The following is a 19523-nucleotide window of genomic DNA, read 5'->3' on the forward strand; positions in this document are numbered from 1 at the left end:
CCAAGGCTTTGAGCTGCAGCCTCGTGATCCTCACTTTGTTGAAGGTCTATGCTCTGGCACCCCAATGGTGGAACAAGCTCCCTCACGACGCCAGGACAGCGGAGTCACTCACCACCTTCCGGAGACATTTGAAACCCCACCTCTTTAAGAAATACCTGGGATAGGATAAAGTAATCCTTCTACCCCCCCAAAAAAAAATAATAAAAAATAAATAAAAAATAAAATTAAAATATATAAGAAAGAAAAAGAAAAAAATTATAAAAAAAATTGGTAAAGTGGTTATCCCACTGGCTATAAGGTGAATGCACCAATTTGTAAGTCGCTCTGGATAAGAGTGTCTGCTAAATGACGTAAATGTAAATGTAAATGTAATCCAGTTCATTGATCTAGCAGCCAGCTGTGTGTTAACGCCACACCTGCTCTGTCTCTATACTCTCAGCCCTGTTCTTACTTACTTCCTGACATTTTTTCCTATTACTTTCATTGCTTTGTTGTCTGTATTCTGTACCTTCAGTCAGTCTTTCAGGTAGTGTTTTCTTCTTTGGTGCATCTAGTTTGTTTAATGTGCTGCAATGTTGCTGCACACTGTATCAATAACCAATGAGACTGGTGATATGATGCACTACTCTGTCTGTAATGTAGCAAGAGGATAGGGTGGTTCTCAAGTTGCAGTGTGTGCCCTCATTCAGAACCTCAGGCGCACACACACACACACACACACACACACACACACACACACACACACACACACACCCACCCACACACACACACACACACACACACACACACACACACACCAATAGGAACATAACCCAGGTCTACTACATCAGCAGGTAGCAGACAGCAGGTGTACTGTGTGTGTGTGTAGAATAACAGCGGGTTGATGAGATGTGGAAGCACCACTATGCCCTGAAGAAGAGACTGAGGGTGGAGACATGTCGGGCCTACCAGACAGTAGTCTGTCTGTGTCCCAAATGGCACCCTATGAGCCCTGTTTTTAAAAGTAGTGCACTAAATAGGGAATAGGGTGACATTTGGGACTCAATTTGTGTGGCACTAACTTAGGTTTGGTTTGTTTGTTTTAGAAGAAATACAAGAAATTAAGCAATCTGACATGTCTCAACATGTTGAAATAAGAAAGTTATTTGTTAAAGCGTGATTTAAATGCTTTAATCTTGAACAACTCAGTCCTGGGGTAAAGATAGGGGTGTGTATCTGAAGATATCTCTTGGCTTTTCTAATCTGTTTACAGTGAACTCTGTAAAATTGCCTACGGAATAGATTGGCCTAAATGACACTGAATGCCTTTTTGTGTACCTTTTTTTAATAATGTTTAGTGTTCGCTGCACTCTAGTCTATACACAACACACCAAAGCATTTGCCAGGGCCATCTTAATTTCCAGTTGATCAGAACTTAGTCTGTTATTCTGTCTCTACTTTTACATTTTCCTGCTACAAGAAGTTGGTAATTGTTAGTGGATGTGCATGGTTCTGGTTAAATTTGTAACAAAAAGGGCATTTCATAGACATACTTAAAAGCCAGATCAGTGATTATTGCAAAAAAAAGCAGGTAAAACTATTTTTGATAGAATCATTAAATTATTAGTGGGTGTTATGGTTGTGGAAGGCTTATATTTAGCCTAGGTATATTTTTACAAGCCCTGAATTCATTAGATTATTCCTGACTGATTGAAATGTAGTTTGTTGACCTTGTGTATTGACGAAAAAAAAAGAAGAGATTTATCGTGAATGGTTTGAAAAAATCAAGATGATTCTTTTTGGGCCATATAGCCCAGCATTGCATATGAGGTGGAGGTCTCTATTCTTTTCGCGGGACTTCCTATTTGTACAAGCACCTGAATTTTTTTTTTTTTTTACAATAAAGATGTATTGCCTTTGAATGTGGCATGAACACAACTAGTCATGTTTTCATCTGATTGTCAAAGAAATCACTTCAGAAGGCTGTGCATGCTCGTCCACTACAAAATAATTCCAGCTTCCAAACTGTGCATGTGCCGTTTGATTAATGGAAAGGCCATTTGCCGTTTTTTAATTAGGCCTAGACTCTTGTAGCCTGAATTAATTTGTGTTTTGCTAATGAATAGACTTCTTTTGTAAAAAGGAAAAATCGGGACACCTGAAAAAAGGTTGAAATACGAGATGCAAATACAGCGGTGTCTGTCCGGAGTTCATTGCCACAGGAAATTGTGAGGGCCCAGTTGAAATAATGTTGCAAGTTCGCTAGCAAAAGCTCAAGAAGGAGAGAGAGAGGCAGGCATGCAGAGTAGAGAGATGAATGTGATTGAAAGAACCTGAACCAACTGTCACTGGTTTAAACCATGACAGAGGTTGTTTTTTTTTTTAATTTATTGAACCTTTATTTAACTAGGCAAGTCAGTTAAGAACAAATTATTTACAATAACAGCCTACCAAAAGGCAAAAGGCCTCCTGCAGGGACGGGGGCTGGGTTTAAAAATAGAAAATAAAATACAAATATAGGAGAAAACACACATCACGACAAGAGAGCGAGGTGGGGGTGTTTGTTTCATTTGGAATACGTTTTATTTTAATATTTACCACTGTAGTGGTACAAAATTACATTTGAAACAAATAGGAGAATGGTTAAATTAGAGAAGTTTGACACTTGTTGCATTTAGGGGAGCTCATGTCTCATTCGCACACTGAATTCATGAAGTGTGTGTGAGGACTGAGGAGGGCCCCGGCAAATGGCCTCCCTGGCTGCGTCCCAAATGGCACCCTATTCCCTATATGACTCCCTGTTGAAATACATGTTAAATAAATATAGTTCTCGAGGACACATTGGGCTCTGGTCAAACGTAGTGCACTATATAGGGAATAGGGTCACAGATGCGATATGGTACACAGCCCTGTTCTGCCTGTTGTTTCCTATCATCTCATGCTAGGACACGTCTCCTAGCCCAACAGGCCTCCAGACAGACAAACGGATCCATATAGAAGTGATATGGTCTCTGTTATTCATTAAAAATGGCCTAATCCCCTCGACGGAAGAGTGACTATAAAGAATAAAGGATTTGTTTGGGTTAACACTAAAGCAGTCCCAAGTCTGCTTTCATCTTGTTTGGACTTCCTCTCCATTCAGTTAGGTTAATGCTCTCTACCTCTTACCCCCAATTTGTGAAGTTCAACTGGATTTATTTGTGTGGGTGGGTATTTTTCCTATTTATTGAGCTGCCATTCAGGCTTGAGTGTTTGCCAAGTTTAGGCTGAGTTCTGGGCTCTGGCAAACCCCTTCCTCAGGTCTGGGATAGTTTTCGTCCACTTAGACTTCAATCCTCTTTTATTTGCCAACATCAAGCGGTCTAAGTAAGGGGTAATGTTGGCAGTGTGACAGCCAGTGTAACTGAAGACTGCTCTCTGACGTGTGTCTCCAATTTCCCTTCCATTTCTCTCTAAAGGATTGACCTTAAACAGAAATTCAAATCGGCAGTAATTTGCTGCGCCGCTCCGGTTTCTTTTGCTGTCTGCGAACATTTTTAAATTTTTCTGTACTTGAAAGGTGGTTGCAGACTTGTCATTGTTCGAAAGGTACTCTCCGGCTTTGTCAGTATTCTATAACATCAATGCATCTTCGTGTTGACATGGTTGAATGAATAGAAGAGTAGGAGGAAACCCTGATGTGCCTGCTGAAAGGCACTGTGCTGAAATGTTGCTTTAACAGTCACTGTGTCTATACAAATCTGGGATTATAATACTGTGCATTTCCTATCAATTTCTCATGACTGGGTTTCCTGAAAAGCAGAAATAAATGTTTGCCCGCAGAACATTTTCTGTCTCCATGCAGGTTCCACAATATGCTTTTGGATTGGCTGCTTCATTTAGGGGATCCGAAGGCCATAGGGACGGGAGTAGAGTCTCATTTGGAATGCAGCCTTTGTGTTAAAATGTGTTTGTTTGACCCTGGTTAGTATTAAATGTTGACTGTGTTATCTTTCAAAGTAGGCGTAATGGAATGAAAAATGTTGTCTGATAATAACGTTGACTTAATTCATGAACATTATTGTGATTAGATTTGTTCTCTTTCGCTCATTTGCTTTAATTGCTGTTCTTGCCAGTGGAAATACCATAGACTTATATAATTGCGAAATACCAAACTGCAACATGAATTTAATACTAGAATCCCAGTAGGTGCATATAGCTTACGAGTGTAGTTTTTAAAGCCAAAGCAAAACTCTGTAGGCCTACTTGAATTGCGTCATTAACAACTTTCGCTGCCGCCAGGAGCAAAATGGTCAATTGTGAATGGCGTTTGGGTTACGGCGGGTCGTGGTCAAAGTATGTGCGTGCGTGCCTGTGTAGTGCTTACTCTGACCTGCGCAGATGTGGATCTAATAGATGAATGGGGCACTCTGTGATTGTGGGTGGTGTAGGTTTACACACTGGCCCTAGCCAGCCGTCTGAGCTGGGTGTCCTGTGACACCATCTGGCCAGCTTCTCTTTCACCCACACCAGACCCTGGGTACAGATACTACTTGAAATCTTTAAAATACTTTGAGCGTTTGCCCTAGCCTGCCTGGAGTGGTACTGTAGATGGGCTGGATTTGCAGTTTTCGGTCTATTCTATTGGTCCTTTAAGCCAGGAAAGCTCAGTCGAGCACAGATAAGTATTTGAAATTATTTCAAGTAGTATTTAAACCAAGGTCTGACCCACACTGGCCGAGCTAGAGAAAGCTATCAGTGAGAAAGATGCACCGTCCCCCCTCCCTCCTCTTTAACACTGGGTTCCCTGTGCCCTCGCTAGTCCTCTAGGGAACACTCCTAATCTCAACACCCACACATGGGGAGAGAGAGGATACTACTCTCTGACTTTCTCTCAGTCTCTCTCTCTCTCTACCAACCACACTTCCATCTCCTCCTTTGCTCTCACATCGTGTTGTTGTGAAAGTTGAGAAAAGGCCTCCGCTGTTTTCTACATGTGAAGTGCTGGGTTTTCTCCACTGGAGTGTTACTGGTTGACAATTAATTGATTTAGCGGAGCCAGGTTAGTCCCTCTGAAGGTCGTAGTGGCAGAGTGTGAAGAACGCTGCTCTCCGAGTCCTGTTCATCTAAAAGGCTTTTCATGTGGCCTGGTTAAGCAGATTATTTATTTAGGTGGATTGAGATGAAGTGGGGCGACAGAGGTACACCTAGCTACTCCTCATTGCCAAGCCTCTCTTCCTCCCAGTTCAAATTCAGCAAAACCTTTCCACTAATATAGGCCAAACCATTCCAACCTGATGTGAAACGTGGTTCTACTAAGTGCTTTGAGGGGCTCTGTTTGCCCTTAAAGATAAAGACTGGATGTTTGCTCGTTACTCAAAAGTAATTACGGCTATTTTTAGAATCTACTCTGCCTCCTGTTTTTAATCTTTTCAATCTCGATTGGATCAGATATCCACAATTGCACTTCATAAATCTGACTGTAACAGTGTTGTGTGTTGAGAGTGGGACCCCTTCCAAAAAGGGTGTGCTTGGCCCTATGTGCCCTGCCTGCCCCTCCCCGGAATAACGGCCCTGTGGCCGGGGGCTGATTAGGGGGAGTAGGGTTGGACTAGAGGGGCTGGCTCCTGGCTGTATGTCATGTGGAAGACGGAGCCTCTGCGATAATGAGTCTTGTCTGAGGGGGAGACTGTGGTGGCTCTGAGGTTGCGTCCTAAATGGTACCCTATTCCCTACATAGCAGTGCACTATATAAGGATTAGGGTGCCATTTGGGACACAGACAGTCTGAGGGCTGACTGGCCTGGTACTGGGGTGACAGAAGAGAGAGAGTGAGGGGTGTTGGGAGGACCGAGGAGATGGAAAGAAACGGCTTTGGAGGACAGAGTTCTATAGCTCAACTGGCCGATTGAGGCTGTGTTTTTGTGCCGTGTCATTGTGATTTAAGACGAGCCACATTACCCTTCCTTTTTACCCCCTTTCTCCAGTTCCTCAGCTCAGTGTAACATTAGTTATTTCCGACCACAGTCTATCACACAGCGTAACACTGGAGAAGGGCAGCCTGGTTGTAAATTGAGTGAATAAATAGTAAGTAGTAATTCCCACTGAGAGGACCTGTACTTAAGATTCCAGATGAGCTTATAGTCACACGGACACACGCACGGACATACACACACACACACACGGACACACACAGAGAAATGTAAGGCACTTGACGTTAGGACTAAGCACAAAGCCTGCAGAGAGTAATGGACATAGGCTAGGCAATAGGCATATCTTATTACTGACACAGGCCCTGGCTGTGTCCCAAAAGGCAACTTATATAGTGCACTACTTTTGACCAGAGCTCTATGGGCCCTGGTCAAAACTAGTGCACTATGTAGGGAATAGGGTGCCATTTGGGACACATACACTCCACAGGACTAGTGTTGTATTGTCCCCCCTCTGCATGTCAAACTGACACGTCTATCTGTTAGTGGGTCTCTGTTTCTGCTGCCAGATAGGCATCACGCTGCACTACTGAAATGTCCAAATTTTCCTCCCTGCAGAACCATTGAGCTAGAATAAATGAAGCTTTTGTTTCTCAAACTCACCTCACTGCAACCGTTCAAGTCAGACTTGACCTCCATCCCAAATGACACCCTATTCCCTAGTGCACTACTTTTGACTTTTGGCTTTGGTCAAAAGTCATGCACTACAGTGAGGGAAAAAAGTATTTGATCCCCTGCTGATTTTGAACGTTTGGCCACTGACAAAGACATGATCAGTCTATAATTTTAATGGTAGGTTTATTTGAACAGTGAGAGACAGAATAACAACAAAAAAATCCAGAAAAACGCATGTCAAAAATGTTATAAATTGATTTGCATTTTAATGAGGGAAATAAGTATTTGACCCCTCTGCAAAACATGACTTAGTACTTGGTGGCAAAACCCTTATTGGCAATCACAAAGGTCAGACGTTTCTTGTAGTTGGCCACCAGGTTTGCACACGTCACAGGAGGGATTTTGTCCCACTCCTCTTTGCAGATCTTCTCCAAGTCATTAAGGTTTCGAGGCTGACATTTGGCAACTCGAACCTTCAGCTCCCTCCACAGATTTTCTATGGGATTAAGGTCTGGAGACTGGCTAGGCCACTCCAGGACCTTAATGTGCCTCTTCTTGAGCCACTCCTTTGTTGCCTTGGCCGTGTGTTTTGGGTCATTGTCATGCTGGAATACCCATCCACGACCCATTTTCTATGCCCTGGCTGAGGGAAGGAGGTTCTCACCCAAGATTTGACGGTACATGGCCCCGTCCATCGTCCCTTTGATGCGGTGAAGTTGTCCTGTCCCCTTAGCAGAAAAACACCCCCAAAGCATAATGTTTCCACCTCCATGTTTGACGGTGGGGATGGTGTTCTTGGGGTCATAAGCAGCATTCCTCCTCCTCCAAACACGGCGAGTTGAGTTGATGCCAAAGAGCTCGATTTTGGTCTCATCTGACCACAACGCTTTCAAAAACACAAATGTTTACATGTATTGATTTTGGGGCCTCTATATTTTGCTCGCTTGTTTGTCCGCCAAGTGCATTGATTTTCGGAGCACACAGATGTTTTACGATGCTATGAAAAGAGTATTGACCCCATTAGAAGACATACTGTTACTTATGAGCGATGACTGTTATGTATTCCAAAGCATTAATTACGGTTGTGCAGAAAGAAAAAGCTATGAGCTTACAGTGAGGGGAAAAAGTATTTGATCCCCTGCTGATTTTGTACGTTTGCCCACTGACAAAGACATGATCAATCTATAATTTTAATGGTAGGTTTATTTGAACAGTGGCAGCATTCTTCCTCCTCCAAACACGGCGAGTTGAGTTGATGCCAAAGAGCTCGATTTTGGTTCCATCTGACCACAACACTTTCATCCAGTTCTCCTCTGAATCATTCAGATGTTCATTGGCAAACTTCAGACGGGCCTGTATATGTGTTTTCTTGAGTAGGGGGACCTTGCGGGCGCTGCAGGATTTCAGTCCTTCACAGCGTAGTGTGTTACCAATTGTTTTCTTGGTGACTATGGTCCCAGCTGCCTTGAGATCATTGACAAGATCCTCCCGTGTAGTTCTGGGCTGATTCCTCACCGTTCTCATGATCATTGCAACTCCACGAGGTGAGATCTTGCATGGAGCCCCAGGCCGAGGGAGATTGACAGTTATTTTGTGTTTCTTCCATTTGCGAATAATCGTACCAACTGTTGTCACCTTCTCACCAAGCTGCTTGGCGATGGTCTTGTAGCCCATTCCAGCCTTGTGTAGGTCTACAATCTTGTCCCTGACATCCTTGGAGAGCTCTTTGGTCTTGGCAATGGTGGAGAGTTTGAAATCTGATTGATTGATTGCTTCTGTGGACAGGTGTCTTTTATACAGGTAACAAGCTGAGATTAGGAGCACTCCTTTTAAGAGTGTACTCCTAATCTCAGCTCGTTACCTATATATAAGACACCTGGGAAACATAAATCTTTCTGATTGAGAGGGGGTCAAATACTTATTTCCCTCATTAAAATGCAAATCAATTCATAACATTTTTGACATGTGTCTTTCTGGATTATTTTGTTATTCTGTCTCTCACTGTTCAAATAAACCTACCATTCAAATTATAGACTGATCATTTCTTTGTCAGTGGGCAAACGTACAAAATCAGCAGGGGATCAAATACTGTTTTCCCTCACTGTATGTAGGGAATATGGTGCCATTTGGGACACAGGCATGTGCACTGTGTACGTAACCTTGTGTGGTCGCTGATTCACAACCTATGAACTTGAATTTACATAGGTACATTTACATTTATATTTTAGTCATTTAGCAGACGCTCTTATCCAGAGCGACTTAGTTAGTTAGTGCATACATTTTATTTTATTTTTTTCATACTGGCCCCCCGTGGTAATCGAACCCACAACCCTGGCGTTGCAAACGCCATGCTCTACCAACTGAGCTACATCCCTGAATTTGTAGCGAGATTTGTCAAAGTTGATTTGTGTGTGATCTTTGAGTCATGCCACACAACGTTGTTCTAATGTTGTTCATTTGTGTTGTGCAGCTCCATTGCTTCACATCTCTGCTCTGTCTGGAAGACTCTGTTCCCTGAAACCACCTTCATCATGATGTTTCTCAATTCCAGTTTACACCTAGGGCGTTTTTACACTACCAAAATATATTAAGTAAGATCTGCCTTTCTTCTACATCTGTTTACACCATCTCTACATTATCATTGGATGTGGTGTGGGCCATGGCCAAATGTGTGTCTGTAGCTAATAGTCCCAGGGAACCATAGTCTACCTCACTGGTTGAGTTGGCAGCCTTCTGATCAGATAAACAGTAAAGGCGAGTGGTGAGTATAGACTGGTCAAAATGAAAGATCGTGCCATTTGGGACGCAGCCTGTTTGAAGGGCAGGTACGGTAGTAGAGTGAACGAATCCTCCAGAATCAACCCAGCTAGAGTTGTTATCTCTGAGTACCTCTGAGAGAATTGTATTCTCATTAAGGTCTCTGTGCTGCCTGCCTACCATGCTGTTTTTCTTGGCATAGATGAGACTGGCTATTCGGTAACTGAGTCATTTCTAGGCCGTGATCAGTTAGGCCTTCATGCTCTGTTTGGGTCTGGAACCTGGCTGCATCCCCACTGGTCCAATCCCAAACTATTTCACCCCCTACCAGATTCCTCAGATACCTCCTAAATGGCACCCTATTCCCTGTATAGCCTAGTGCAACTTTCAACCAGGCTCCATAGGGCACTGGTCAAAAGTAGTGGACTATATAGGGAATAGGATGCAATTTGGGACGCACCCATGAATCCTTTGTACATTACAGTATCGTTGGTGTGCTGCTAGGACACGAGAAAGAAGCATGTAAGGGGATTTCTCTGAATTGTATTATGTTGTAATGTTTGTTAATCTCTCCCCAGATATTTACAGTAGCTTTGTCTTCATTCTATCAGCTCCCTGCCACATTGCCTAAGTAACTTACTCTGTCCTCTCCATCTGTCAACGCAACACCGGGAGAGGCTCTCCCTCCATGCTTAATCCTAAATCTATAGTCACTTAATTATGCTCTCAGATCTGTGTGTGTGTGTCTGTCTGTGTGTGTGTGTGTGCGTGCGTGCGTGAGTATACGCACGTGTGTTCCCCCCTCCCATTTGTTCTCTGCATTAATTCAGCTCCGAAAGAGAGCACTGCAGCAAAACTAGTTCTCAGGGCTATACTAAAACCTCATGGGAGTTCAAGTTTTAGTCAGTCATACCGTAAACTACATGTAAATGAGCCTACATGACCGAGGAAGGAGGGGAATGGGTTTTGCTTCTAAACCTGCATTGGTGTTCTCAGCTGTAGGGAGAGCAAGGGGAGAGGGAGAGATTTGAGGAAGGATGGGTTTGGGTTTGGCTCCTAAACCTGCATTGGGGCTGCTGAGAGAGTGGGTTGTTGTGAGGATGAGTTCTGCCTGAGTGGAACAAATGCAGCATCAGTACTTTAATATGAATGAAGTTTAAATATAAAGTGGCTTCAGAAAGTATTCATACCCCTTGACTTATTCCAGATTTTGTTGTGTTACAGCCTGAATTCAAAATGGATTAAATAAATAAAAATCACCAATCTACACACAATACCCCATAATGACAGTGAAAATATGTTTTTAGAAATGTTTGAAAATGAAATACAGAAATATCTAATTTACGTAAGTATTCACACACCTGAGTCAATACATGTTAGAACACCTTTGGCAGCGATTACAGCTATGAGCCTTTCTGGGTAAGTCTTTAAGAGCTTTGCACACCTGGAAAGGTGAGGAGGGTGTGTTCATAACAGTTCAACTGTTTTATGTTGTTAGCAAGCAAATAGATCCAAGTTGGCTAGACTTTAAATAAAAAGTTTAGCTCGCTACTCACTAGCACGTGGGCTTGCGCTTGAGAGATTGTTTCTATAATGCCTGCTACAAGAAGTTGGTCATTGTTAGTGGATGTGCATTGTGCATGGTTCTGGTTAAATTTGTAACAAAAATGGCATTTTCATAGACTCGAAAGCCAGATCAGTGATTATTGCAAAAAATAAGGTTCAACTGCTCGACTGAGGGACCTTACAGATAATTGTATGTGTGGGGTACAGAGATGGGTGATCATTTAAAAATAATGTTACACTTTTATTGCTCACAGTGAGCCCATGCAACTTATGTGACTTGTTAAGCACATTTTTACTCCTGAACTTATTTAGGCTTGCCATAACAAAAGGGTTGAATACTTATTGACCAAGACATTTCAGCTTTTCATTATTTGTATTAATTTGTAAACATTTCTAAAAACATAATTCCACATTGACATTAGGGGCCATTGTGTGTAGATCAGTGACAATCTCAGTTTAATCAATTTTTAATTCAGGTTATAACACAACAAAATGTGGAAAAAGTCAAGGGGTGTCAATACTTTAATACTATAAATGTCAGGAAAATCAAAACCTGCTTGAATGTCTTGATTAGATTTTCATACAGAATGATCCTGATGACAAATTAGGCGTAGCCTACTCGAGCAGGCTGTAACACAACAAAATGGGGAAAAAGTCAAGGGGTGTGATTACTCTCTGAAGGCACTATGTCAGGATGAAGTTGAACTGTGTCTTGATAGTGTCTTCAGACTGTAGTGGGAGAGAGCGGGACGGAAAGAGAAGTTCTGGAAGAGAGCAATGGAGCGTGAAAGAGGGAGAGCGAGAGGAGAGCGAGAGAGACATGCTGGGAGCGAGCTAGGGAGCCGGAGATTCTGGGAGAGGGCAAGGGAGCAGAGATTCTGGGAGAGTGCAAGGGAGGAGAGATTCTGGGAGAGGGCAAGGGAGCAGAGATTCTGGGAGAGGGCAAGGGAGGAGAGATTGTGGGAGAGGGCAAGGGAGGAGAGATTGTGGAAGAGGGCAAGGGAGGAGAGATTGTGGGAGAGGGCAAGGGAGGAGAGATTCTGGGAGAGGGCAAGGGAGGAGAGATTCTGGGAGAGGGCAAGGGAGGAGAGATTCTGGGAGAGGGCAAGGGAGGAGAGATTCTGGGAGAGGGCAAGGGAGGAGAGATTCTGGGAGAGGGCAAGGGAGGAGAGATTCTGGAGAGAGCAAAGGGGTGAGAGAGCGAGCAAGAGAGGGGAAAAGTGGTATGCTTAGCCTTCTCACGAAGTCCATCTCCCTGTACCTCCCTCCAGCCAGCCAGCCAGCCTGTTCCTTCAGTACAACAGTACAACACTGGTCTTTGTGCATACTGCTCTCAGTGCTCAGCAGCAATGCATGGTGATGCAGCAGACGTCATTGACAGAGTGGCCTGTCTGTCCACTGCCTGTTTGGACTGCACCCAGAACCCATGGTGCTTTGCATTATTCCAGGACACATCCTTGTAGAGAAGGGCCTTAACACTACGGCTCTGTGCAGGCTTGGAGTCAGAAAAAAGGCTTAACTCCTGCACCACTCGATGCGTTCATCCACTCTGTGCAGGTCTGGAGTCAGGCCATAGGCAACATGCAGCCAAGGCAAGCTAGGGGAACCAGGGGGAACCCCAGGATAAGTTCAGCAGACTTAGCTATAGCATACAGAGTTATAGACCTTTCATTGAACTCAACACACATTCCTATAAGCGTAATACTTATTTCTGTACATGTTCGAGACCAGAAGGGAGGGTGTTCCTGCGAGCCATTCTGACTCCAGGCCTGTTGCTGCCAGAGTCGGTTGATGGGAACAGAGCTGGAGCCTGTCAGATGTTCCCACCTTGTATGTGTTGAAATAAGATTCATTTTGATTCAAGAGACAGCGGTTTTGTTTTCATTATTTGTCAGGGTTGATGTAGCCTCGACTTGCAGGCTTCAAAAGCTGAAAGAGGATGAAATGTGGCTATGCAAGGCCAGTAGGGCTGGGAATTGCCAGGGACCTCATGATAGGATATTATCACAATACTTAGGTGCCGATATGTATTACGATTCTCACAATTTTATATTTATTGTGATTTGATGCTGTGATTTTGTGATTCGATGTTCCAAACATATTGCTTACCATATGTCTGCTGCAGTGGGACAAGAGAGAGCCATGAGAAAACAACAAGTTTTGATCAGTCATGGAAATAAAAATGCTTAAAACTGTCTCCTTATTTAGAAAGAAGATGGAGGACAAGCTATGAAGGAAAAATACTGCCGTTTTGGTGCAGGTACAGCCAACTAGCGCAAAAATAATATTGCGATATTGTCAAAACGATACGATACATAGTAAAAAATGATATCCCAATATGTAACTATTGATTTTTTGCCCCCATCACTAAAGGCTAGGGGTTGATTATTTACGTAATGTGTGTCTGAACGTGGGAAGCTGTGCCAAACGGAAAAAACAGACTGAAACAGAGTGAACTAGCCTAACCTGAACTTGCTTGTTTTCGTTGCAAAATGATATGCCAACGTCTGCACTAATGAATACGACCCTGGTTTCCAGTATGGTCCACGTTTACTCCAGATCCAGAAACCTACTGTGAGATGTGGTGGTGTTATTTACAGTAGGCTGTTTTAACTGGAAGGACTGGGGCCTCTAGGAATGTATTTTACACACAGCAGATAGTATCCCCTCGGCAGACTACTACACAGAACCCTTGCTTGAGGCCAAGCCCCCTGGGTAAACATACAAAATAGACATGGGCCATTGTGATTTGTTTGTGTACACTCAGTGTTTGCACCCTGCCCTGAGCCATCTGACCACTAAGGGACTGCCTCTTTATGGCTGCACAAATCAAATGTTATTGGTCACATACACGTGTTTAGCAGATGTTATTGGTCACATACACGTGTTTAGCAGATGTTATTGCGGGTGTAGCGAAATGCTTGTGCTTCTAGCTCCAACAGTGCAGTAATATCTAACAAGTAATATCTAACAATTTCACAACATATACCCAATACACACAAATCTAAGTAAGGAATGGAATTAAGAAAATATACATATATGGACAAGCAATGACAGAGCGCCATGGACTAAGATACAGTAGAATATTATAGAATACAGTATATACATATGAGATGAGTAGTGCAAGATATGTAAACATTATTAAAGTGACTAGTGTTCCATTTCTTAAAGTGGCCAGTGATTTCAGTAGGCAGCAGCAGCCTCTAATGTGCACAGAGTACGTCCAGTCTGTCAAATGAACTGGTCGTTACATTAAGGAATCCATTTGCGGAGCAGCACTGGTGTAAATGTGCTCTCCCCTTTCTCCTGTAGTCCATCCCTCTCTCCCTCTGGCAGACTGTCATTCTGGGTGCAGCCTCATTTGGACTTACCAAGGTTGTGTTCATTAGGCACCAAATGGAACAAAACAGACTGAAACAGGGAGGGACGACTTGCTCCAATAAGAAACACACATTTCCAAACACTCAGTTTATCGTTGCATGCCCTAAGGAACAATTCCCAGTGCTTTATTGCCATCTGAGACCGATCCTCTTTAACATGTGATTGATGGACCAAGACCATCCCATCAGTGGAGGGGGGGGCATCATGGCCTATTTTAATCAAGGGTCTCAGAATAGGAATGAAGATCTAGGATCAGTTTAGCCTTTTAACTCATAATGAATAAAAGGCAGTCCTGATCCTACAGTAGATACTAGATCAGCACTGCTACTCTGAGACACTTTATGAATACGGGCCCAGATGGTATCTCCAGGGGTCCAGTACTGCCTAAATGGGATGAGTGACATGTCTGTCAGAGTCGTAATGATCTTAATGATATGCGTCAGCTCCACACGGTCTCGTCCATTGTCCCTCACTGTCAGGGTTTAACACCATGGGGACACATCAGTCACAGCATGCAGAATATATTACACTGCCAGCCAGCTATATTCATCAGTCTCTCTCTGCATATCTCTCTGCTCTCTCCTCTCTGCCTATCTCTTGGTCCTTCTCTCTCGGTCTCTGTCTCTCACTCACTCTTTATTTCTTTCTCTCACTTTCTCTCCGTCTCTCCTTTCTTGGATGTTTCCCGTCACTCTTATTGTTGATTCTGTGGACATGTTGACCATTTTTTCGAAGATCCATATCTGTTATGCGTTTCGTGTTGTGTTATGGCCCTAGCCGGGACATTTCCTGTAAATGGAACCAGATTGTAACGCAGGTCATCCTCCCAGTATTGTAAAGGATTGTCAGTCTGTACAGTATAAGTGGTATAATGTGGCTACCCTCAGGGCTGTCTTCACGTCTCTGTGCTCTTAAACCGTCTCAGCCCTGTCAAGACTGGCCCTCAAACATCTCTCTCTCTCTTCTTTCTCTCCTCGCCGTCCCTCTCCCCTTCTCTCTATGTGTTGGATGCGTATGTCTACCAGGGACAATGGGATATGCAAAATACCCATTTCCCTTGCTCATACAGTCAATGGACAATACATTCATCTTCTTCTCCTCCTAGGATGCCAGCTACTGGTTACAGGTGCACCGGTTGGAACATGGGGACGGAGGTATCCTGGACCTGGATGACGTGCTGTGTGATGTGGCTGATGACAAAGACCGGGTAAGGGAACTGAAGCATGGGGTGATTTAAGAGAGTGGGTTTGAGTCCGACCCGCTGTTTTCTAGCACACCATCTCTCCTATCCTCCTGCCTGTCCTGTCAATCATTCACTGTACTATAATACAAACGTGGGGGTAAATGCTCCTTTAAAAAAAGACCGGGTAAGGGAAGTCAAGCAAGGGCCATGTGCCATCATGTATAAAGGATGACATGAGATAGAAGGGTGCGAACCAGAGGGACGCAACTTGAATTTCCCTAGTTTTACAGGAGAGCAAAAACGCATGGCAAAGGGGCATAAGTAGGTGCTAAAAAATAGCCTACACTGTACGTGAACAACACTTTTGGCAACAACAACACTGGGTATCTGCTTAGTGCTTTGCCTGGCATTTGTTATTTGATGATACAGGTAGCTGCCAAAATAATGGAAAAACTTGAGGATACAATGTATATTGAAAGCAGGTTCTTCCACACAGAAGAAAAATCCCATCATGCTTAGGGTCATTTCTAAAAATGCTGGGCAGGGTATTATTTTGGCTACCGTGGCTATACCCCCTTGTGATGACAATGCCCCCATCCACAGGGCACGAGCGGTCACTGAATGGTTTAATGAGCATGAAAATGATGTAAGCCATATGCCATGGCCGTCTGTCACCTGATCTCAACCCAATTAAACACTTTCTGGAGCGGAGCCTGAGACGGCGTTTTCTTCCACCATCAACAAAACATAAAATGATGGAATTTCTCGTGGAAGACTGGTGTCGCATCCCTCCAATAGAGTTACAGACACTTGTAGAATCTATGCCAAGGTGTATTGAAGCTGTTCTGGCTCGTGGTGGCTTAAGACACTTTATGTTGGTGTTTCCTTTATTTTGGCAGTTACCTGAATCATATTTGAACAACAGGAGGAAAAAACGGTTTCCACCCAATGACCATGGATGTCTTTCCTTTCCACTTCTAGACCTGTCCAGATTTGTCAAACTATATGTTTATTTTTCATCAATAACATAGTTTACTGCTTGGCTCATCTATATACAGTTGAAGTCGGAAGTTTACATACACCTTCACCAAATACATTTAAACTCAGTTTTTCACAAATTCCTGACATTTAATCCTAGTAAAAATTCCCTGTTTTAGGTCAGTTAGGATCACCACTTTATTTTAAGAATGTGAAATGTCAGAATAATAGTAGCGAGAATGATTTATTTCCGCTTTTATTTCTTTCATCACATTCCCAGTGGGTCAGAAGTTTACATACACTCAATTAGTATTTGGTAGCGTTGCATTTAAATTGTTTAACTTGGGTCAAACGTTTCGGGTAGCCTTCCACAAGCTTCCCACAATAAGTTTGGTGAATTTTGGCCCATTCCTCCTGACAGAGCTAGTGTAACTGAGTCAGGTTTTAGGCCTCCTTGCTCGCACACGCTTTTTCAATTCTGCCCACAAATTTTCTATAGGATTGAGGTCAGGGCTTTGTGATGGCCACTCCAATACCTTGACTTTGTTGTCCTTAAGCCATTTTGCCACAACTTTGGAAGTATGCTTGGGGTCATTGTCCATTTGGAAGACCCATTTGCGACCAAGCTTTAACTTCCTGACTGATGTCTTGAGATGTTGCTTCAATATATCCACATAATTTTCCTTCCTCATGATGCCATCTATTTTGTGGAGTGCACCAGTCCCTCCTCCAGCGAAGCACACCCACAGCATGATGCTGCCACCCCCGTGCTTCACGGTTGGGATGGTGTTCTTCGGCTTGCAAGCCACCCCCTTTTTCCTCCAAACATAACGATGGTCATTATGGCCAAACAGTTCTATTTTTGTTTAATCAGACCAGAGGACATTTCTCCAAAAAGTACAATCTTTGTCCCCATGTGCAGTTGCAAACCATAGTGTGGCTTTTTTATGGCGGTTTTGGAGCAGTGGCTTCTTCCTTGCTGAGCGGCCTTTCAGGTTATGTCGATATATGACTAGTTTTACTGTGGATATACAGTGAGGGAAAAAAGTATTTGATCCCCTGCTGATTTTGTACGTTTGCCCACTGACAAAGACATGATCAGTCTATAATTTTAATGGTAGGTTTATTTGAACAGTGAGAGACAGAATAACAACATAAAAATCCAGAAAAACGCATGTCAAAAATGTTATAAATTTATTTGCATTTTAATGAGGGAAATAAGTATTTGACCCCTCTGCAAAACATGACTTAGTACTTGGTGGCAAAACCCTTGTTGGCCATCACAGAGGTCAGACGTTTCTTGTAGTTGGCCACCAGGTTTGCACACATCTCAGGAGGGATTTTGTCCCACTCCTCTTTGCAGATCTTCTCCAAGTCATTAAGGTTTCGAGGCTGACTTTTGGCAACTCGAACCTTTCAGCTCCCTCCACAGATTTTCTATGGGATTAAGGTCTGGAGACTGGCTAGGCCACTCCAGGACCTTAATGTGCTTCTTCTTGAGCCACTCCTTTGTTGCCTTGGCTGTGTGTTTTGGGTCATTGTCATGCTTGAATACACATCCACAACCCATTTCCAATGCCCTGGCTGAGGGAAGGAGGTTCTCACCCAAGATTTGACGGTACATGGCCCCGTCCATCGTCCCTTTGATGCGGTGAAGTAGTCCTGTCCCCTTAGCAGAAAAACACCCCTAAAGCATAATGTTTCCAACTCCATGTTTGACGTGGGGATGGTGTTCTTGGGGTCAGACAGTATTCCTCCTCCTCCAAACACGGCGAGTTGAGTTGATGCCAAAGAGCTCGATTTTGGTCTCATCTGACCACAACACTTTCACCCAGTCCTCCTCTGAATCATTCAGATATTCATTGGCAAACTTCAGACGGGCCTGCATATGTGCTTTCTTGAGCAGGGGGATCTTGTGGGCCCTGCAGGATTTCAGTCCTTCACGGTGTAGTGTGTTACCAATTGTTTTCTTGGTGACTATGGTCCCAGTTGCCTTGAGATCATTGACAAGATCCTCCTGTGTAGTTCTGGGCTGATTCCTCACCGTTCTCATGATCATTGCAACTCTACGAGGTGAGATCTTGCATGGAGCCCCAGGCCGAGGGAGATTGACAGGTCTTTTGTGTTTCTTCCATTTGCGAATAATCGCACCAACTGTTGTCACCTTCTCACCAAGCTGCTTGGCGATGGTCTTGTAGCCCATTCCAGCCTTGTGTAGGTCTACAATCTTGTCCCTGACATCCTTGGAGAGCTCTTTGGTCTTGGCCATGGTGGAGAGTTTGGAATCTGATTGATTGATTGCTTCTGTGGACATGTGTCTTTTATACAGGTAACAAGCTGAGATTAGGAGCACTCCCCTTAAGAGTGTGCTCCTAATCTCAGCTCGTTACCTGTATAAAAGACACCTGGGAGCCAGAAAAATCTTTCTGATTGAGAGGGGGTCAAATACTTATTTCCCTCATTAAAATGCAAATCAATTTAACATTTTTGACATGCATTCTTCTGGATTTTTTTGTTGTTATTCTGTCTCTCACTGTTCAAATAAACCTACCATTAAAATTATAGACTGATAATGTCTTTGTCAGTGGGCAAACGTACAAAATCAGCAGGGGATCAAATACTTTTTTCCCTCACTGTAGATACTTTTGTACTTGTTTCCTCCAGCATCTTCACAAGGTCGTTTGCTGTTGTTCTGGGATTGATTTGCACTTTTCGCTCCAAAGTTCGTTCATCTCTAGGAGACAGAACGCGTCTCCTTCCTGAGCGGTATGACGGCTGCGTGGTCCCATGATGTTTGTACTTGCGTACTATTGTTTGTACAGATGAACATGGTACCTTCCGACGTTTGGAAATTGCTCCTAAGGATGAACCAGACTTGTGGAGGTCTACAATATTTTTTCTGAGGTCTTGGCTGATTTCTTTAGATTTTCCCATGATGTCAAGTAAAGAGGCACTGAGTTTGAAGGTAGGCCTTGAAATACATCCACAGGTACACCTCCAATTGACTCAAATTATGTCAATTAGCCTATCAGAAGCTTCTAAAGCCATGACATAATTTTCTGGAATTTTCCAAGCTGTTTAAAGGCACAGTCAACT

At 43.4% G+C, this 19523-nt stretch overlaps 1 protein-coding gene across 4 annotated transcripts in view; it reads left to right on the forward strand.

Annotated features, from left to right (window-relative positions):
• Positions 1–19523, forward strand: part of LOC121580868 (partitioning defective 3 homolog) — a 299046-nt gene that overhangs the window by 54073 nt on the left and 225450 nt on the right. For all 4 annotated transcript variants that reach the window (XM_041895983.2, XM_041895984.2, XM_045224827.1 and 1 more), the window contains exon 2: positions 15372–15473. In XM_041895983.2, coding sequence (XP_041751917.2) covers positions 15372–15473 — 102 coding nt within the window. The remainder of the gene's footprint in view (positions 1–15371; positions 15474–19523) is intronic.

Source organism: Coregonus clupeaformis, chromosome 14 (genome assembly GCF_020615455.1).
Source record: "Coregonus clupeaformis isolate EN_2021a chromosome 14, ASM2061545v1, whole genome shotgun sequence".
Lineage (NCBI taxonomy): Eukaryota > Metazoa > Chordata > Actinopteri > Salmoniformes > Salmonidae > Coregonus > Coregonus clupeaformis.